This window comes from Saccostrea echinata, unplaced genomic scaffold (genome assembly GCF_033153115.1).
Source record: "Saccostrea echinata isolate AGI-Se365-2 ecotype Australia unplaced genomic scaffold, CSIRO_AGI_Sech_v1 ptg000001l, whole genome shotgun sequence".
In the NCBI taxonomy this organism is placed as follows: Eukaryota; Metazoa; Mollusca; class Bivalvia; order Ostreida; family Ostreidae; genus Saccostrea; species Saccostrea echinata.
In genome coordinates, this window is record NW_026889750.1 from 5329963 (window position 1) to 5352863 (window position 22901).

The following is a 22901-nucleotide window of genomic DNA, read 5'->3' on the forward strand; positions in this document are numbered from 1 at the left end:
TAATTTCATCACATTTTAATTTGTTCAAGCAGTCTGATCCATTTAGATATATAATATCTTACTGTATAAAAAGTCATTCATACTTCACCAAGTACACTATCACTTAAATTTGACAATGTACAAGTGAGTCATTCACACTAGTACTAAATTGCTGGGAAATGGTATGGAATTCAGTTATATAACATATGAAAACCATTCACAACAGTCACCAATGTTCAAACACAATAAAGTCCTGGTCACTTAATAATTTATATGTCTTTTATATTTGCATACTGTTTCCATATTTACAGCTAGACCTGAAAAAAAAAAAAGATTCATGTATATTATCCATATCTTTAAATTATGTAAAGTACCTACATGCTATGTTTAGTATATGCATAAATGATATACATGTACATATATACTATACTTTAACAAGAGGCCCATGGGCCACAGCGCTCACCTGAGTACTTTGGACTTGCTGTTTTTCACCTGATTTCTCCCCCCCCCCCCCCGTAGTACTTATTATGGCCCCGCCCTACCCCCAGGGGTCATGATTTGAACGATTTAGAATCTACACTACCCCAGGATGCTTCCACATAAGTTTCAGCTTTTCTGGCCCAGTGGTTCTTGAGAAGAAGATTTTTAAAGATTTTTCCTATATATTTCAATGTAAAACTTGGATTCCCTATTGTGGCCCCGCCCTACCCTCGGGGGTCATGATTGAAATAATTTAGAATCTACACAACCCCAGGATGCTTCCACATAGGTTTTAGCTTTTCTGGCCCAGTGGTTCTTGAGAAGAAGATTTTTAAAGATTTTTCCTATATATTTCAATATAAAATTGGATTCCCTATTGTGGCCCCGCCCTACCCCTGGGGGTCATGATTTGAACAATTTAGAATCTACACTACCCCAGGATGCTTCCACAAAAGTTTCAGCTTTTCTGGCCCGGTGGTGCCTGAGAAGAAGATTTTTAAAGATTTTTACTACATATTTCAATGTAAAACTTGGATTTCCTATTGTGGCCCCGCCCTACCCCTGGGGGTCATGATTTGAACAATTTAGAATCTACACTACCCCAGGATGCTTCCACATAAGTTTCAGCTTTTCTGGCCCATTGGTTCTTGAGAAGAAGATTTTTAAAGATTTTTACCACATATTTCAATGTAAAACTTGGATTCCCTATTGTGGCCCTGCCCTACCCCCGGGGGTCATGATTTGAACAATTTAGAATCTACACTACCCCAGGATGCTTCCACATAAGTTTCAGCTTTTCTGGCCCAGTGGTTCTTGAGAAGAAGTTTTTTTTTAAAGATTTTTCCTATATATTTCAATGTAAAACCTTGGATTCCCTATTGTGGCCCTGCCCTACCCCCAGGGGTCATGATTTAAACAATTTAGAATCTACACTACCCCAGGATGCTTCCACATAAGTTTCAGCTTTTCTGGCCCAGTGGTTCTTGAGAAGAAGTTTTTTTTAAAGATTTTTCCTATATATTTCAATGTAAAACTTGGATTCCCTATTGTGGCCCCGCCCTATCCCCGGGGGTCTTGATTTAAACAATTTAGAATCTACACTACCCCAGGATGCTTCCACATAAGTTTCAGCTTTTCTGGCCCAGTGGTTCTTGAGAAGAAGATTTTTAAAGATTTTTCCTATATATTTTAATATAAAATTGGATTCCCTATTGTGGCCCCGCCCTACCCCCGGGGGTCATGATTTGAACAATTTAGAATCTACACTACCCCAGGATGCTTCCACATAAATTTCAGCTTTTCTGGCCCAGTGGTTCTTGAGAAGAAGATTTTTAAAGATTTTTACTACATATTTCAATGTAAAACTTGGATTCCCTTTTGTGGCCCCGCCCTACCCCCGGGGATCATGATTTGAACAATTTAGAATCTACACTACCCCAGGATACTTCCACATAAGTTTCAGCTTTTCTGGCCCAGTGGTTCTTGAGAAGAAGATTTTTTAATGACCCCACCCAATTTTTGTATTTTCTTGATTATCTCCCCTTTGAAGGGGACTTGGCCCTTCATTTTAACAATTTAAACTCCCCTTCACCCAAGGATGCTTTGTACCAAGTTTGGTTAAAATTGGCCCAGTGGTTCTTGAGAAGAAGTCGAAAATGTGAAAAGTTTACAGACGGACGGACAGACGGACGGACAGACGGACGGACGGACGACAGACAACGGGTGATCAGAAAAGCTCACTTGAGCTTTCAGCTCAGGTGAGCTAAAAAATTATATGTAAAAGGATAACCAGAAGTAACAGCACACATGTGAACTAGCCAAAGAGGAAACCAGAAAGTGTTTTATTATCTAGTATATGTACAGGTTTCATAATATCAGAATAAGGTGGAATATTTTCAAGAAAGATTTATGAGCTGAAAGAAAGATCAACACAATCTATAAAAACTTCTGATCAATCAATTAAAATTTCTTTTGATAAAATCCTGACAGTACTATCTTTTTTGACTGAAGTCCTTTAGGAAAGATACTTATTTCAGGAAAGTGGACACAGATAAACTATGGCATATAATTTGAATAAAATTTTTCATGCTTTAACAATATTTGAACATGATGAATTACAATTGTGGGTGAGAAAGGTTTGAATTCTTTGTTTTCCTACATTTCGTTGCTTATAAAGGGAGATCACTCTATCTGTATCCAAGTAATCGCTGAAAAGTAATTCTTCTACAGAATACACAGGGATAATAAATAAAGAAATCAAAATAATAAAAGAATACCTAAAAATTATATGACAATAACTAAAACTAGAACTGTCCAAAAGGGACAAATACCCCCCCGCTGGGTTTTTCAGAGAAAGTACCAAATCACTAATGTTTTCTAGATGTGAGAGGTGTTCACAATTTCCTTAAACATTTACAGTGAAAATTTAATTACTCATTATATATTTTTATACGTCCGTCTTACGACGGGACGTATTATGTTATAGCGTTCATGTTTGTCCGTCCGTTAGCTTTTTCATGTCCGGCTCATAACTTTAATACTATTATGCCTAGAATTATCAAACTTTGTCAGCTGATACATCTAGGGTAGAAGGTGTGTCGCACATTAAAACCATGTCGTTCTGACCTTTAATAAAGACGCTATGGCCAAATATGGAAAATCATAACCAGAAAACCATTAGACTTAGAATCAAAAAAAACTGTCTTTTAACTTTTAAATTACACAATCCCAAAAGATGTCAGAGTATTGCAGTATCTTTATTAAAAAAGTGTTAAATCAAGAAAATACTAGTCTTATTTTTTTCATTATGTTCTTTACAGCAATCTGTAACAACAAAAATTCCACCTCTCCCATGGGTGTAATGATCAGGCACTGGTCAAGGAAAATTTTGATAGCAGAAAATTGCATGTCAAATTAATGAGTTTAGTGTGAGGAGATAACTGGCAGAGCATCTCTGATCAAGCAGGTGTTATCTACATCTCTTGGGAAATGGGCAAAAGGAATCAGTCTCTTAATTAATTGCTTTTGTTGTATTGAATTGTTCTTGTTGGCTAGTCTTACTTTCAAGATAAATTTGATGTAATTAAAACTAATTTGATATTGTATATAATAATTAAAACTTATATGATATTGTGTAATATAATTTAAACTAATTATTTATTGTACATTTTTTATTTGAATTTTTATATCTTTACAACAAATTGCAGACTGCCTTGTCTCGCTAAGATGTCATTCAAACAATTGAATCTAAACTGTTTATGATAATTTAACAATATTTGATGGGCGTATCATGCTGTGGTGGGGCACTTTATTAAATGAATGAAACTAAGGTGCAGCCTAATAAAACATCAACACTAATAATTACAGTGTTTTTTATTACATTGAAAAAATAGTTTGCAACTATCTGCCATCTTTGTGAGACATGACACACAGCAAATTGATTGTTGAAAAAAAAATATCATAATTAATTATAGAAAATCAAATTGATTTTAATACCTTTATATCAAACTCATTTTAAAAATAAAAGGCTGGTTTTAGTAACTATGTATTTTGACAGACATAAATTACAATTAAGAGACTTCGACAACAGAGATCTTTATTTCTTTCTGCCCAATTCCCCTGAGATATAGATAAGACCTGCTTGATCAGAGATGCCCCAACAGCTTCCCACACTGAACTCATTAATTAATCTTTAACTGGATGCATGTCCACTCATTACTCCCAAGGGACAAATGGATTTACACTATCTGCTGTGTAATGTAAAAACTGTTTTTAATACTTTGTGTTTTTTTTAGCTCTAATGAGTAGTTTTAAGCTGTAGTTCACATTTTTGTACAGATGTTCTAGATGCTATGTCTCAAACCTTAGACATGAACCCGAAATGACTAAGTCAATAAAAAAAAAAAAAAAAAAAACACCTGTAAAATGCAGAAAAATTATCAAATAATGTTGAAAATACCAGGTGCATATCTTCATATGGTAAATAATAAGTGTACAAATTTTCATACAAATCTATGCAATAGTCTCTGGGAACAGATCTCACATAATAAAAATGAAAAAAAAACACCTGTAAAATGCAAAATAATTATCCAATCATAATGAAAATACCAGGTGCACACCTTCATATGGTGAATAATAAGTGTACAAATTTTCAGACAAATCCTTCCAACAGTTTCCAAGAAATGGTCTGGACAAAATCTCGTCTACAGACAGACGGACAGACAGACGGACATGCTGATTCCAATATACCCCCCCTAAACTTCGTTTGCGGGGGGTATAATAAGTTTGTGCATATGGAGAAAAGGGTTCTACAATACAAAGCCTACTAAATAAAAAGTCAGTCTGAAAATATTCAAATAAACAGGTAGAAATGAACCTCTAAAGGGGTCATAGATAAAACACAACACTAGCACAGCAACCTGACTTACCACATCTCACATCTGTAAAGCAATATATGATTGTAAGTATTCAAGAAGAAAACATCTCATTTCACACACCATTATCTAAAAGCTTACTGCAGTATAATTTAAATATATTAAAGCCATATGTTGTATACTGTCAATCAACACTCCTATGCACATAAATTTCTTAAATTTTTGTGACAAAGATATTGAGCAAATTTTGTTTGAGTTTGTAAATTGAGTTGCATCGTAAGAGAAACAAAGAAAAGTTGGTTAATGTATAACAGTATTTGCAGAAAGCTTAAAAGCTATTGCCAAATCAATACTTGGAACATATAAATGATATAATTAAAATGCCACGACATGTTACAGAGTGTATCTATTACACTGAGAATTCTCTACACATGATAACTATTGATAACTCACCTGATCTGCACTTCCTCTGACATCATCAATTTTTAAGATCATCTTTGTCAGTTGTACAGCTAACAGAATCTGGGCTCTCTTTGATGACAGGGTCTCTATCACAGATTGGGCCTTCATGTCTGCAATACAGGGGTAGGTATTGTAAACACAACAACATAACTATAGACAACATTTATATTATATAATAATAATATATACATGTATCACTGCATCTACTATAGTTTAATAATTTATGACTTGAAAAACAAGAAATATAACAATTCTAAAAGAATTCCAACTTATTCAGGAAAAATTGAAATTGACACTCTGACATGAAAAATCTTCTAAAAGTAAACAGCCATTTAACCAATCAATGTTTCTACTTACCATTAGTCCCCTTATTGAGACAATCTATTCCTAGCCTGGGATTATTCTCCTTAACCTGTCTAGATTTAATTTCAGCTAATGTGTGGATGGGGGCAAATCCCGAGTTTTCTGCTAAAGCTAGAGGTATACTTTCTAATGCTTCTGCAAAGGATTTCATTGCATACTGTTCTAGAGTAGATATCTGTAAGAAATAAAAAAAAGATGCTCAAAATTTGCGACTTTAACCCCTGAGATCACTGGGTCTTTTCCTAAAGAAATGTGTACATCTTTCATCAGTGTTTAAGTTCCATAAGGAAACATAACCATGGTTAAAGAAGCATATTTCTCTAGCATGATGTCTGAGTCAGTTTATGAATGGTTCAAAAACTGAAATTCCTCATGCAGTTTAAGTAGTAGCAGTATATGAATAAAACTCAGTCACCCACCATATATATCAGTTCCATCATATTCATCAGTAAATTTTTACAATTTCATTGTGGACTTTTTGTAAGCAGTGACATAGAGGGTGTTGAAATCTCAAATATCATGGATATGTTGAAATGAGTTATTAACCCTATGCACTCTTTCTTTATGTATTTTAACCTTAATATCTTGCATTCCAGGATATCTCTAATTTTTTTCTAAGCCCCATTGACTTCGAGATAACAAGGTTTGAATGTATTTATACTTGTGTCACATTAAATGTCAAACATCAGTCTGAATGTCTGCTGTATACATGTATTTCACATCAGAGCAAGTGTAGGAAGAGTCAATAAATTTTCAAAAGTTTAACTGGTGTATACATTTTTGTGTCACCTTGTTGTTCGTCAGAAAGTCCTCTCTTGGTGAAAATGTCCAAATCAGGTAGTGCTTAACTTCAGTACTTTGAACAATGTTTTTTTGTGTTCAGAGATATAGTGATAGCATGTACATCTTTCATCAGTGTTTAAGTCCCAAACAGGAACATAACCATGGTTAAAGAAGCACATTTCTCTTGCATGATGTCTGAGTCAGTTTATGAATGTTTCAAAGACTGAAATTCCTCATGCATAAAACCACCATCATAACATTGGAAAATCTGCCAAATAAGTTTCTTCATCACCGATAAATTTACTTATTATATAAAGGACATGCCTCCTAACAAGTAACAAATCAATAAATTGCCATCACAATGGTGACCCTTTCTAATAAAATTAAATTTGTCATATTTTCCATCTGTAAAATCACTTTCATGCATTAATGTCTGGAAAAATAGCATCTATTCATCATACAAGTATTAGGTGGTCCATCAAAATAAATTTATTTTTAAAGACAAAGATTTCTCCAGAAAAAATTGTTTTCCCCATCAACATTGTGTTTAGATCTTTATAAAAACATAACAATAGTTTGAGGAAATCATTCTTGTAGCACAAGCCAGAGCCAGCATATGACATACACTGTAAAAACACTTGTGCGCAAGTCAACACAACATTACAAGATCACAACATTACAAGATGGTTAACTTTAAAACTCTGCTTTATACAGACCTTTTTGGCGGCCTCAGCCACAGCCACGGAACACGAGATTTCTGGAGCACCACCTCCGTACACAATCCTGTTGTCCTTAACCAGATTCCTGATCACACACAGGGCATCATGAATACTTCTCTTGCCCTCTTCAATAATCTGGAAAACGTCCAGCCCATTTCATAAGGAACTCAGATTGATGGACTTCTAAATAGTCAATACTGTGGAATCATGGTAATTTGTGGGGGGTCAATGTTCATGGGCAAGCAAAATTTTCCTTGTTTGTGGGGACATAATTTCATGGGTTACTTGTTTATTTCGTAGATTCAATAAATCAATAAGTTTACAAAATAAATGTTCGTGGGGATGTAAATTCATGGGTAAGAGTGACCCATGAAATCCATGACCAATAATGATTTCACAGTATATCAAAACATTCAAGATATAAACTGCATGTGCTACAATACCACTATAATTCATCAATCATAAACTATAAAAGAAAACATCCTAATGAATGAAAATACACAGAGACCTGGAATAATCTTTGAATAGCAAAGCTCACCTTCACTCATCTAGAAAAACTTACCATTTTGTTACCTCCCCTTATAAATATGGTGACTGCTCGTGAGTTATTGCAATCCTCTATCACTAACATTCTATCTTTAGTTGTACCAAAGGACAGTTCCCTTACAGTTCCTGCTTTTCCTAGTTTCTCTTTTGTGAGTTCCTCAAACCTGGGTACAATTCTGCCTCCAGTTGCTATTGCTATTAACTGCAAGAGTTAGACAAATGCATGGTAGAGTAGATCTCTTCTTTGTTTCAAACATCAATGTGTATCAATGTGTGTGTATTTTGTACAAAGCTTTTTCACTTTATGTGATTAGCTATTTGAAATTTCCATCTCTCAAAGTCTAAGAATTAAGAGATTCATCCTTTTTACCTCTATTTCCGGTCCTCCCACCCATCGTACAGCAGGCAGACTCCTCTGTAGTAACAGGTGGTTTGCTTCATCATCAAATCCCCACTGACAGATGACCAAATTAGCACCCGTATCTTTTACCTACATCACAATGATAATGGTATCAAGAAAGTTCATTACACATTTTTAATACCTAGTAACATGCCACAAAATCATTATTTCATCTTGATTTTAATTCACACAATATATTTTATTCAGAAAATCTGGATTTGACAGTATGCATTTCTTATAAATACAATCTTCAAACAATCATTTCAACCCAACTCAATCAGCAAACAACACTGGGGTAATACATTTATGTGACTTTTTTATGTGAGTACATCAACAGTATGCAAACCCTTACCTGCTGAACCATAGATTCAAACTTCTCCAGTTCATATTGCTTCAGCTTTCTATAATCCTCAACAGATTTCACCTCAAGGCCATGTTTGGTTTTGGGCTTTGGTGGTTCAAAGGGGCATGTCAGAATAGCTATCTTAGCATCCTTGATGTTCTGGAAAACAACAGAAAGGTTATAAAAGTTTTAACACATACTAAAAACTTTGGTAATGCAACATTTACAACAGCATATTACAGATAACATAATTTTGATTACACAATTATACTCAAAGCTAGTTCTTAAGTGGATGAATCAACCACTTTTATCATTTTCTTTGCTTACAAGAAAGCAATTACATGTTTAGAATTAAACATCTATAGATTTTTCCTTTTCTCTCTAGTAGAATAATCAATTACTTTAGGCATCTGTGGATGACTCATATCTTTGTCTACAATAACACCCTTGATGAGCATTGTATCCTCCATTTTCCCTCCAACTTTACCCTCAACTTTAATAAGCTCAAAATCTACATCTTTCCTCTCAAAGTCAGCTACTGACATGATTGCATCTACAGCTATCTCTGCCATTTGTCTATGACATCTGTTAACTCTGAAATTTAAAATAATTTGTATAAGTAAAGAGTCACTCATAATTCTGTTTTAACCTTTCAGCATATACAAAAATCAATGTTGTCAAACTTTGAGGCCTACATTTTTGAACCTAGGGTAGTCATTGCTAAACGGACCAGATCTTCTTTGTCTTTTGGACTAACTGTGAATTCTTCACTGATTTTTTCTAGGTGTTCACATGCTACTTTAGCAGCCATTTCATATCCATCAGCTACACGTATTGGATGAACTCCTCTATCTAGAAGCTTCTCTGCTTGTTCTAGAAGTGCTCCAGCCAAAACTATCAAATAAAATGATAACTATGACTGAAATTTTATTTGTTCTTACATATTTCATTTTGAAATAGTGGAGAAATGTAATAGCATTACATTAATAAAACAAATGCTATTAGAGGTATCATGATCAAATCAGGACTGGTCGACTTATTTTTGGATCCACATTAGTTATAAAAGGTGGGGCAATCTCAATAACATAAATTCTAGGAAAATATTGAGTATAAGATCAACAATTTCACTTCTCGTTTTGGTGCAAACGTTTATTAATTACAGTATTGTTGTGTCTTTACCTACTACCCCTGTAGTTCCATCTCCAATTTCGTCATCTTGTGATTGTGACAGTTGGACCATCAGCTTTGCAATCTGATGCTGTACATCCATCTGTTTCAGAATGGTAGCACCATCATTAGTCACTGTAATATCACCATCAGGACTAACCAAAAGCTTGTCTAAGCCTTTAGGACCAAGGGACGTTCTCAAGACTCCTGCAACTGACTTGGCTGCCAGAATATGGGACTATAAAAAGAGAACGGACAATGTATTGGTTAGCTGCAATAATGTAGCCCTCTCCGATTTTTTTTTTGGGGGGGGGGAGAGGGCTACAACTCCTTAGGATCTCCGTAATGGTGCAAGTGCAGGAGTGATTCACTACCACACAGATTTTGGCTCAAATTATCAGTAAGTGGGTATCTTATTAACATATCTTACCTGAACTCATAAGATGTAGTTATGCAAGACATGAATTGATCCAAAAATATACAGAACAATCCGTATATCGGTTATTTTTCGTGTATGTCAACATCACAACTTAAATTTATCAGCCATGTTTACCGATCTTGATCGATTTTATTTTGGAACAACCAATGAGAAATCGGGATCTAGGGGAACGGATCATTTAGGATTTCCCTTATTTTAAGCATAAATATCACTGTTTATGAAAAAAATATCACATGGGATGCTTTTATTTATCGATGTTTAGTGATATCATACAACACAAACATTTATCAACACCGACATTTACTTTATCAAGTGCTTCTAAAATTCAAGCGCAAGTCTAATAATGCATGTAAAAATCACTCACCAAATTAGTCTCCTTAAGAGACTTTGTACTCAAAGTTCTAAAAGTTTTGGGGCTATATAAAGCAATTGATACAGTTACTTCTTCAATGAAATTATAAAGGAGGCCAATTATGGTCAACAAGATAATTGATTGGTAATAATTCAGTACAATGAGAAACAATCATACTTATCCATGCCTCAACACACACAAGTGTACAGTTACCCAAACAATAGAAATTCATCTTTTGCTTAAAGTATTCAAATGCTGCAATGTTAGAACTATCTTTGATTTGGGTTGTTGATTTGATAACCCATATTACATATATGAATAGTCAAATACTTGTGACTTTTTGTCTATTTTGTACAAATAACATTTTTGTGAAAACCTGCATATAAATAGCTTTATCAAGCTATTTTGAATAGCTTAATAAAGCTATATATATATAGCCATTTCAAGCTATATAGCTTAATCAAGATTGTGCTGGACCTGTAGAAGGTAACAAAGCAGAATAACTTGCAAAAACAATGTACTTCCTCGTGCCCTCGGGAATATACATTTAATTTCATTAATTCTAAACATGCAAAGGCTGTAAATGTGACTGTGGTTGCTCAGTTTTTGATATACAATGTAGAACTTGTTTAAACATGATCAAACTACATAAACTTTTAAGACTCAAAAAGCAAACTTTACACTTAATGTATGAATTTCATGGAAAAGTTTATGTTTAATGTGATGAAATGTCAAATTAAATCAAACACTCTTCTTAACAAAACTTTTAGTTTTACAGTGACATGAGTTTGTAAACAATGTCATGCTGCATTCCTTACTTTGTGGGCCTCGATTCCTGTCAATCGTGACTTCCTTTCTTGGTCCCTGATGATAATAAAAGGTCTTCCATATTCATCAAACGCTAACGAGCCGCTCATGATTAATATTTCCTAATTACACCGGCGATGATGTTGGATATCAAATAGGAATTTTCATCGAATGTGCGAGAAGAAGATTTTTAACCGGAAGTTTACCATTAAAATCTATGTTCATATCGGAATTCATTTTATACAAAACGAAATCAACATTTATTACTTGATTGTAATTTATTATATTTGAAAACTGGATTTTATGTACAATTTGAGTAATATTTTGTTGAAACAAAATATTATAAGTAAATTTACCAAGAAAAGGAAAGCATTTTACATTGTTTACTTTTTTCGTTTTGTAGAATTTCATTACATTAATCCTCTGTAGTGGATATAAACAAACTTCATAGCAACTTCAAGTGCACACCGCTAAATTAGTTTCAGAAACATAAAACGTGCATTTGCAAGACAAGAACTATGGCATTCTTTGGCATAACCCAATTGGGTTATCAGAATACAATCCGTGAAGGGACGATCCAAGCCAAAATGGATCCAATTCGCTCAAAAACCCAAATTGGATTTGTAGCCCTTCCTCCCCTGAAGGAAAAAAATCCCCCTAGACGATCTATTGTTCCCATCGATCAGGTTTCAGGTTATGGCCCTGGACCACAAGGTTCATATGGGGAATACACAAGGATGAGGACAAAGCATATCAGAAATCCCAAAGGTTTGTTTTCCCTGTGTAACTTGTTTTATTACTTTGCACAATACATGCAATATATACATATATGTTTGATGCAGGCAGAGCTGCACTTGCACATAGGATAGACATACATATTGGAGGTAAAACACAAAGGCTTGCAGCCAATAGTTTTTATAAGTATTATATACAATGCATACATTATATAACTCTATGGATTTTAAGTATGTTGAATTTAAAATTATCAGGAGCTGGGGAGGGGGAGGAGTCATATACATGTGTATATGTCATTCATGAGACACATATGAAACATAATAAAATTATCAATAAAGCATGTGGATCTGCTTGAAAATTGAGTATTCACTATACATTCAAACAATTATAAGCAATAAATCTACATATGTCCTCTTTTGGATTTTAAATATTGATATAACATTGTTATATCAATTTAATATTTAAAATCCAAAAGACTAACATTAATATCTTTCCAAATTTCCCTCCCCCAACCCCCATCTGCCAATAAGAGGAGTAAATTTTTAAGTAGATTTCACTGCAATATACAGTTATTTAATGTCTGATCAGTGAATAGACCAGAATATTTTTCCCAAGGTGTTGGGGAAAATATTTTGGTCTATTGACTGATCAGACATTAAATAACTGCTTTATTAATTAAACATATTTACATTTGCTGTGCTTTTCTACTAAGCCAACTGTGAAATTGATTTGAAAGTCATATTTGTGTATACTCACGCGTAGAAATATAATGTTACTAGGTGAAACTCGTGCTAAAGTGACATCACAATGAGGCTACAGAGACGAAAATAAAAATGTAACGATATAGGGCAGCAAGAAATTCAAATATAATGAGTATATTATTGGTGCTTTTTAACTTGTAAAATGTAAATATAAGGAATGTTTTTAAGTTTAGTGTGAATTATTGACTTGCACGTAGGCATATTTTTCATGAAGCGCTAGCAATACACACCAATAACTCACACAAAACTTAAAAACATTCCTTAAATATACTGAGTATTTGACCACTGCCAGTCCAATATATGACTGATCCAATATTTGCCTACTGTTGACTGACTGTCCAATAGATTGCCAGTCCAAAATTCACCAAGTAATGATCAACAGTCTAATAGATAGCTTTAAAGACTTACTTTTAAAAAAAATTCATGTGGATTATAAATCCATTGTATTAAGTAATAAAATTTAATACAGACTTGTAAGCCTAATTGCAGATAATGTATGAAATGTTGTATTTAGTGCTTAAGAACACCCTAATGGTCAATAAGAAGGATCTAATTTGCTTTGAATCTCATTCAAATAACACTTGTCCAGATTGTACGTATGAATATTAAATAATTTAATTCTGGTTATAACACGGTATTTGATTGGATAAAAAATTTACTTTATATTGTATAAATTGGGTTGTCTACGTCACAATGACTTGCCATCAAAAACGTATTGATCCACCTGGCATTACATTTAAATTTTTGTACGATTTGAAGTAATTTTAAGGGCAATCATCTTTTTTCTTACACTAAATGAATGAAAATTAAATTATAAGGAATGAAATTAATAGCTACCCAATTTATACGGTATAAAGTGGGTTGGAACAGTTTACGCTTTTTTTTAACCGCTTTGCGGTTTATAAAGCGTAAACTGCCCCAACCCTCTTTAATCATACCGTATAAATTGGGTAGCTATTAAATTCATTCCCTAAATACATTTCATAGTAATGTACATTTATCATATTTTTAATTCATTGAAATATAATATACATGTATATATGTATTTTTTACACAGAGCCCTTTGAGATTTACAGATTCCCCCTTCACACATCTAGAGAGGTAGGATGGTGGACAAAGGAGGCCCCACTGAAGAAAAACCAGCCCTGGACATATGTTCCCCGCCATGTTCATGTCAACAGTGAAATGACAAGGTAATTCTGTTTTTATCAAAAGTAAAATATATACTCCATTTTATGGAAACTAGAATCTAGCTCTGTGGTCTGTCCAAGGTATATATATATATATATAATTTTTTTTAACAAAACATGTATTATCAATTTATCATGCATCCAATTTAAAATTAATACATCCATGAGAGAAATACATGTATATATAAAGTAATATTTCAGTAAAAAAATTTTTAACTTAACATGTGTGTAAAGATTTAAAATGAAAAACAATTTTTGTCATAAGTCACTCTACTATAAAACTGGATTGTTGTAACTGTGGCAGACAGGTAAGTTTGTTTGCCAGTGGTCAGATAGCTGAACTTATAGAAGTCCATCTAGAGTTCAAAGGGTCAAGATTCTAACCCTGCTCTGGTCCATGGCATTTTCTCCATTACATAACAATTGCAAATTCCAACCACTGATACGTGAAGTTTGCTAGTCAGGCCTACAAGTGGCCTCTAAAATTTAGGTGCCAGCTGGCGCCTTATCAAAAAAAAAATTTAGTCGCCAATGCAAATTTTTAGTCGCCAGGCAATTTTTTTTAAGACACCAACTTTAAAAGTTAATAGTAATCAATATAGGGACCAATGACGTGACTAAGAAAACACGATACATTCATTGCTAAAAATAATTTCCTCTTCTTTTAAAGATTTTTCTTTTCGCTTTTTCAGAAAAAATGTTAAAAATGTTAAAATTTCCGGAATCTGACGATCACCAAGTCAATTTAAAATGGTTGCCAATTGGCGACTTGTGGAAAATTTTTAGGTGTCAGTCAAAAATTTTAGATGCCATGGCGACTAAATTAGTCGCCAATTAGAGCCCTGCTAGTGTACCATAGCATATCTTTGCTGCATGGGTATATGACACTTATCTTATGGTGTAACTTTTTATGTATTTCAGATTTGTGAATGAAATGAGCCTTACCAACAGGGAGTTTACCTTGTTTTAATATTTCTGTCATATAGTTATGAAAATTTACATCGAGCCAAAGTAAAGTGGAATAAATGTCTGAGGAATACATGGATAATAGTAGACAAGATCTGATTCAAGACTTTTATAACAAATTTAATATTTTGTTCTCTACTGACCTTCAGTTATTGCACTATGTGCAGTCAATTTACCATAAAAAAAGCAATTACTTAATCATTGTTCCATATACCAAACACTAATATTTTTGCACCTTTACTTGTAATCTTTTTACTTGGAAGCATTTGAAACACTATATCTAATGATTTACACAATATGCATATTATACACATTTGAATGTTATTTATACAGTATGTATTGTATAAATCAGAGATGAACATATGATTAATACTTGTCAATTTATCTATACAATTATTACCTGGTATATTTACACATATTTTCGAAACAAACAAGTTTACAATAAAACATCCTTAAATTTGAAATGCATTGAAATAAATAATTATCGTACATTAATTGTACTTTTAAAAAAATATATTGTTCTGGAGTTTGTTTTTCAGCTTTGTAGTTCATAGAATTGATCATATGCATGTAATATTTTATGATGATTTGATAACTAGAATTTAGTGTTATAAACACAATCATGTGAACATTTCTTGATTTCATCTTGCAGAAATTATTTAGGAGAAAATCTTTTACAAAATCATGAGTTAAAAATCATTTTTCATCAAAACCAAAATGGAAGCCATTTTGATTCATCTCTTTCACCTATTTAATATGCCAACTGTACCTCAAGTTCCTAAGACTAATAAATTATTTATGAACAAAAAGCAAATTCAGTTTGAAGGACTCATTATTGAGAATATTACTGATATTCTATTCATATCATCAGTCTCTTAATTATTAGCTTAATTAACTCTGATTGTGAGCCCTAGTGTAGCAGGTTATTGTACATGTTTATTTTGTCTGATGTGAATTAAATCACAGAATTTGCAAGTGTTTTGCTGTTGAATTTTTGCACATATCGCTATACTGTTTCGGCTTTTTGTTGATGTACGTAACTTTATTAATTGCTTTTATTTCTGTACTTATACTTCTTTAAGAATCATGTGTTCATGTCTTTGTTTTGAGAAATATTTGTTGTTTTAATTCTCAATAAATCAAAATTATTACACCTTAATATAAATATATATTTCTTTTCATTTTTCATTGCAACTATTAAAGTATGTTGTTCTGAATTCACAAAAAAAAAATCATCACAACTACATCTGTAATAGAATTACCAAGTTGTTACCATCATAAAAACCACAGAACCTTATTTTACATTTGGTAATTATTGGCTTTCATCTGTATTTATTTTGATAGCATCTTTCTCTATACACCCCCACCCCCACCACCACTATCCCATTTTCATTTGAAAATCTGTACGGAACAGAAAAAAATATTATTAACAAATGAGGGCATTTGATCAAACAGGTAAAAATTTGGTGATTAGTAATTTTTTTTATTATCTGCGAACACATACAAATGTTGAAATACTGACATTTATCAGTCTCTCTGACAGTTTATATTCAGGTCAGGGTTGTCTGCAGATTATCAATACATTTGCTTGGAAACAATGGTATGTCCATAAGGTTGTTTTCAAAATTCTTTTCTCCATACATCTGCTTTTAATTAGTATTATAGTATTATCAACAGTTCTTTTTCTGTTGTTGGTGGTGATACATGTATGTCAGTTTGTGTGTTCTCTCTCTCTCTCTCTCTATATATATATATTTAAAATATATAAACTGTATGAGAACCTCTGTAATTTGATATGAAAAAATGAATTTTTCCACTCCTTGAAATAAAAATTTCGAGGAGATGATGTTTGTTAAATTAACAATTATACATTTTATTACAAAATTTTTAAATATTTTGACCCTCATCTTACCCTTGAGTCAAAAAAGCAAATAAACACTGGACAAGGGGCAAAAAAGCTAGCTCTTTGACTAGCTCTGACTGTTGATGATGCCTTAGTTCTGTCCCTTATATGCAAGATAGTAAATTATGTCAACATGCAAGTTATAAATCTTTACCATGAATGTGATTTTATTAATATGGGCAAATTTACTAAACTAATGCAAGTCTCAGACATGCAAGACTGGGGGGTGTTGACCAGTTGGGGCTTTTGGAGGAGGGGGGGCAGTTGGGGCTTGGGGGGGGGGGGCAAAGCCCTTGCTCGTTCTCAAGTTTTAAGTGGGTTTTTTTTTCAACAAATTTTTGACTTATTTTGCCTATATTTTAGGTATAATTAATACAATATCATACATCAAATAAATTGTTTTATTAATCTTATGTGTATGTATATTTTTGGTCGCAAAGGGGGGTGGGGGTGGACCCCCTGAGCCCCCTCTAAACCCGCCAGTGTATATGATGTCAGATGCTAGTGTTAGTACATGTACATGTACAGTCATCTTCGCTAGCCAAGGGTTTCTGATACGCTACTCTCCTCATAAGTTTATGAGGAGAGTGGCATATCAGAAACTCTTGGCTAGCGAAGATGATGTACAGTAAAAATCGGTTTTAAGGAAATCTTGGTTATAGGGGGTTTTTTATGAATCCCCTTTGTTCCTCATACGGATTTAATAAAATCTTGGTTATAAGGATTAAAATTCGAAGTCCAAGTGACTTTCTTAAGAGGGAGTTTTAGTATTACTGTATGTAAATTTGCATGTATAAATGTCAGATGCTGGTATTATTAATGTAAATCTACCCACCTACCTTGTATATTAGATAAAATCAGTCTCACTAAAAATGTTGGTAACTTGCAAGCCAACTTATTATCAAGGATGAATACTCATATATCATTATCTTGTATGTTGACAAAATTCATCTTGCATAGAGGGGCAGATATATATGACAAGCTTTCACAATAAAAACAACAACAAGCTTTCCCTATAGCAAAGAATCCCCCCCCCCCAGTTGAACAGCTATAACAAACTCTCCCCCGGGGGAAGTTATGCTATAGAGCAAACTTAAGATATTCTGCACACCAGATCTTCCTACATGTACATTTACCTTATCGGTTTAATTTTTACACCTTCTTTTTTTTCGGGGGGGGGGGGGGGGGGTTGGGGGTTAATTTTTAATATCCATTCTCATTGTTTAGAATGCTTTTTCACAATGTAAATGTAATTGTTTACAATTACATTTGGAATTTTAACGGTCCAAAATCTGAATGTTAGTTGTCAATTAGGATGCGTCTTATAAATTTTATTGCAAACATTCCGAGGGGGATGCTATAAAGGGGGGGTTGGGTTGCTATATATAAATGGCAATCATTCCTAGGGGGAAACTGGCAGTATAACATTTCTTCCGTAGGGAAAGATTTGCTATATTACAAACAATTCGAGGGAAGTTTTGCTTTATATCATATCTTCCCAAGGGAATTTCTGCAAGGGGTAACTTGTGCTATAGAACACAACCATACGGATTAGCTAAAGCTAAAAAATGCGTGAAGGAAACAATATTTATAATTCTTGATTTCCAGATGCGCTGTCTAATTGTAAATGTCGTTTGCACTTTGATGCTATTGGTGTATTGCGAGGGTGGAGTGGTCAAGTGTCGAGCAGGTTGTGGCGACGAATTTGGGGACTGCTGTGTGACCCTGTGCCATGGTAACGTCCGACATCAAGGATTTCTCCACGAGTTGCATTGCCACTACAACGTAACAGTTGATGTAGATTCACATCATCACTGTGGGCACGAATGCCACGAGAAATTCCTCAACTGTACCATGGCGTGTGGAAGCATTGACCCTAATCTGCTTGGGAGATAAAAAAAAGATACCTATGTCAAATCACGCAAATTTGTCAGATCTACTTAATGTTTTATAAATATATATACACGTATAACATTGATTTTAGTAATAAACTATATCTTTATTTGGGGTTGGGGTTGGTAAAATTATGATTTCTCAATGATCAAATTGTGAAATAAGTAAAGATATCATAAAGGAAAGAATTTTATATTGTACTACATGTCTGGACCACAGGTGCTTGACGTTTATAACCTTTCTTTCCATAAATAAAAAATCCCATACTATAATAATAACGTTTATAACCTTTCTTTCCATAAATAAAAAATCCCATACTATAATAATAACGTTTATAACCTTTCTTTCCATAAATAAAAAATCCCATACTATAGTATGGGATTTTTTATTTATGGAAAGAAAGGTTATAGACGTTATTATTATAGTATGGGATTTTTTATTTATGGAAAGAAAGGTTATAAACGTTATTATTATAGTATGGGATTTTTTATTTATGGAAAGAAAGGTTATAAACGTCAAGCACCTGTGGTCTGGACTAGTATATCATACCAAGTAACGATTAGAGCGAAAAAAGTTGAAGATAGCGAAGTGATCCATTTCAAAAAACAAACAAACAAACAATACAAATCTGTCAATAGGGCATACGAAACGGATCATTGGAAATTCCAGAGGTGGGATCAGGCGCCCAGGAGGAGTAAACATCCCCTGTCGACAGGTCACACTCAACGTGCGCACTTTGTATTGATCAAGTGGACGGAATATTAGTAGTCAAATTTAGTATAAAAACAAAGGCTAACAGTTGGTATGAAATATGTAAGTCAAAATACCGCCCAATGATACACTGTATTTGCTAACAAGGTCATTATAACGACCATAGCATTTACGAAATGCTGACATTAAACGAGGTTGCTGAAATCCCTGTAACATCAATTTATCTGAGAGTAGTCTGCCTCGGCTAGATTGTGCTCGGAGGATGCTCTTGAGTATCGAATAAGTTCGGAGACATGAAAACCATATACAGGTGATAGCGGAATATTACTGCATAAATAAGGATTTAAAGTTGACTATACAAAAGCTGAAATTATCTCGTTTGTCATACAATTCAGTTAATTGTTAGTTGGCCTTTATCGTCAAGTCAGTAAAGCATCCAAATATGAAACAGATGTGGCAGACTCTATGGTGTCTTTTAATTTGAGTTCACTGGGATATATCGAGTCGACATATGAATGGGAGTAACTATTGTTAATTGATAAAAAGTCATCGATATACCGGTATCTGAATGTTGAGTTGAAGGCCACATCAAATGTCTTCTTATGTGCAAGTTTTCCAATAAATTCTGCTTCACGAGAATATAAAAAGAGGTCAGTAATAAATGAGCACAATAAATGCATGCCTATCGGAATTCCAACAGTTCGTTGGAAAACCTGATTCCCAAAGACTACATAGATGTTGTCAATAAGGAACTCCAGCATCCTTTTGTTATCAACTCCTGAGTACTAGTACTTGTGTAGAATCAAAGTGATTTTCAACAAAGTAATGTTGATGACCAATCACAAGATATGAAAATTTCTGAGTTTCATTTTTATTGAAGAAGCAGTTGTGTCTATATATTATATCAAAAAGCCTAGTTTTTTTTAATTCATCGTAAGGAATGGTTGTGTAAAGTTATGTTTTGATGATACTACCATTTGAAAAAAAAGTTGTGTTTTAAAATTTTCGAAAAGTTCTTTTGGAGTTTTTGTGAATCTACATTTGATTTACATCACTTCTAGAATATGCTGTAGCACAGTATTCTGAAGATTCTCCTTGATGGGGGTATTATTTTTGTGATGATTAAAGATAGGGGCATGATAGAGCACTTGCTGGACCCGTCAATGTACATGTATCTTTCTAGCTGCAATAATGTAGCCCTCTCCGATTTTTTTAAATCTGATATCTCCCAAAAAAAAAAAAAAAAAAAAAAAAAATCGGAGAGGGCTACATTATTGCAGCTAGTATCTTTCTTTTAAGGATTTCGTGAAATTTAGGAATCCAGTAATGGTAGGGTAAATCGATCTCACCATCTTTGACTGGAATGTAAAAAGCGTTTAAGACTGAAATGTGATTTTGAAAAAATTTCATCCTTAGAAAGTGAGTTGTGAGTGTAAGTAGGATTTCCAAATGGAAATTAAAACCAAGTTCTTCTAAAAATACAGTTATGATAATGAGCTTCCAAAACAAAGACAATATTGTCACAAGCCTTGTCTGCCCGAACCATAACATATGATTATTTTATTCTTTATATTTCGCCCAACGTCTGGCATAATCTTCCACAGAATTCATAACAGAAATGAAGTTCTGTCGCCAACTGAAAGATCGAGACTGTATTTACGACCTTTTAAAATGATTGCTTTAGGTCGTTATTTTCAAGCCAATATTTACATTGATAGTTTATAAACTTTTATGCGCAAAAGAGTTATGCAAGAACTATAAGTAAATCATTTGTTATGCTGACTAACACACAAATACTAAACTGATTAAGTGCAGTCAGTCTATTTGCGATTACAGCACATGTTGCAAAAAAAAAAAAAAAAAAAAAAAAAAAAAAAAACTTACTTAATGAAAATAATACATTAAACCCAGTATACAGCAGATTCAGTTATTTATTTGAAAATAATACAAGGGGCCAAAATTTGCTGAATAAAAACGACAGTTAAAATGTTTAGAATTTTACAATTTTTTTTTTTTACTGTTCTCAATATTGAACACGTGGATGAGTATATTTTGTAACATAAATAAGCACTACCTTAAAATCAGTTCATCTATTAGATCAATAGTTTTGAATGAAAAAGGTGAAGATTGATTGATTGTATGTTGTTTAACGTCCCATTCGAGAATTTTTCACTCATATAGAAAAGTCAACATATACCGGTGAAAGGCTTCCAAATTTGACCTTTACTCAGGGCCATTGAGCAATGAGGGATCTTTATGTTGAAATCCCTGTAACTTCAACTTATATGTCCATAGCCTGTCTCGGTTTATACATTGATCGTTCTCAAAGCATGCTCTTGAGTATCGAATAAGTTGGGAGATATAAACACCATATGCAAGTGATAGCGGATTATTTCTGCATAAATAAGAAAAGTTGACGATCGAAAAGCTAAATTCATCTCGTTTGTCTACCGTTTAGTTTTTGGTTGGCCCATATCGTCAATAGTCAATGTATTATATTAAATGATACAATGATTTTTTTCACTTCAAATTTATTGTGATACATTTCATCGGCATTATCACGTGACAAAGTTCCAGGGTTTCAGCAGGGACGTATATACTTAGTAGTTTCAGCACGTGAAGTTCGTACGTTCTTTTTTTTTTTTTTTTTTTTTGGTCAACATTCAGAAATTCATAATTAATAATTACTTAGATATTTGTTGCATTTGTCTTTGAATCAAATATTTAAATTTTTTAAAAATACATTTCTATCGCAGTCCGATTTTCATATCCATGAATCTATTTATTTTCATTAAATCTAACAATTGATCACTGAAAATTAATTAAAGTACAAAAAATGCAGAGAAATGTAAGGCAAGTGTACAGTTTGCAATAAAAATGTATCATATACTTGCTACATGTACTTTGAGTTTTTTTTTCTTTTGGACTCTTTCTTGTGGAAATACTTTAAAATGCTAAATATATTGTTTGTGGCCGATTTGATGCTTTGCATCAATTAACTTGTTAATTTATGATTTTATAAAAAGTTGTTACAGGAACTTCTCCCCAACATGGGCGTGTAAACGATATAAGAACAAAACGTACTAAGTTTCCGGATACGAATCAGAGTGCCTAGAATAATTAATAAATTGTAAATGTTTAAGAAGAAGTGAATATTGTTTTGAATACAAGACAGTTGCAAATGAGACAATGATTTTTTTTTTTGCACCTTACATTTATTTTGATACATATCATCGGCATTATCACGTGACAAAGATCCAGGGTGCACGTGAAGCCTTTATATGTCCTTTTATAGGATGAAAATATATTCCTATCGATTTTCATATCCATGAATTTATTCATTTTGATTAATATTTAACAAATGATCACTGAAAATTGAAGTATTAAAAATGACAGAAAAAGTAAGGCAAGCGTGCAGTTTGCAATAAAAATGTAACATATACTTTTTCTACTTCGTTTTTTTTTTAAACTTTTCTTTCGGAAATACTCTAAAATGCTAAGTACATACATATGTATATTTGATACTTTG

General features: G+C 33.2%; 2 protein-coding genes across 3 annotated transcripts; one reads left to right on the forward strand and one right to left on the reverse strand.

Annotated features, from left to right (window-relative positions):
- LOC133183963 (T-complex protein 1 subunit epsilon-like) lies at window positions 1-11418 on the reverse strand. Of its 2 annotated transcripts, XM_061318837.1 has the most exons (12): window positions 11225-11418; window positions 9628-9853; window positions 9144-9342; window positions 8850-9042; window positions 8458-8607; window positions 8076-8195; window positions 7722-7907; window positions 7157-7294; window positions 5652-5832; window positions 5286-5404; window positions 4887-4898; window positions 1-296 (listed from the first exon to the last, which is right to left on the reverse strand). In XM_061318837.1, exons 1-11 carry the CDS (start codon window positions 11321-11323, stop codon window positions 4893-4895), a joined length of 1617 nt encoding a protein of 538 aa, XP_061174821.1. In that variant the 5' UTR covers window positions 11324-11418; the 3' UTR covers window positions 1-296; window positions 4887-4892. The 2 variants fall into 2 exon arrangements, with proteins under 2 accessions (XP_061174821.1, XP_061174829.1); XM_061318845.1 differs by lacking the exon at window positions 4887-4898.
- A 206-nt stretch (window positions 11419-11624) lies between these two features.
- On the forward strand, window positions 11625-15271 carry LOC133182181 (sperm microtubule inner protein 11-like). The gene is made up of 3 exons (XM_061316966.1): window positions 11625-11981; window positions 13767-13902; window positions 14821-15271. The coding sequence occupies exons 1-3, from the start codon at window positions 11732-11734 to the stop codon at window positions 14867-14869; spliced, it is 435 nt and encodes a 144-aa protein (XP_061172950.1). The 5' UTR covers window positions 11625-11731; the 3' UTR covers window positions 14870-15271.
- The last annotated feature ends 7630 nt before the right edge of the window (window positions 15272-22901 follow it).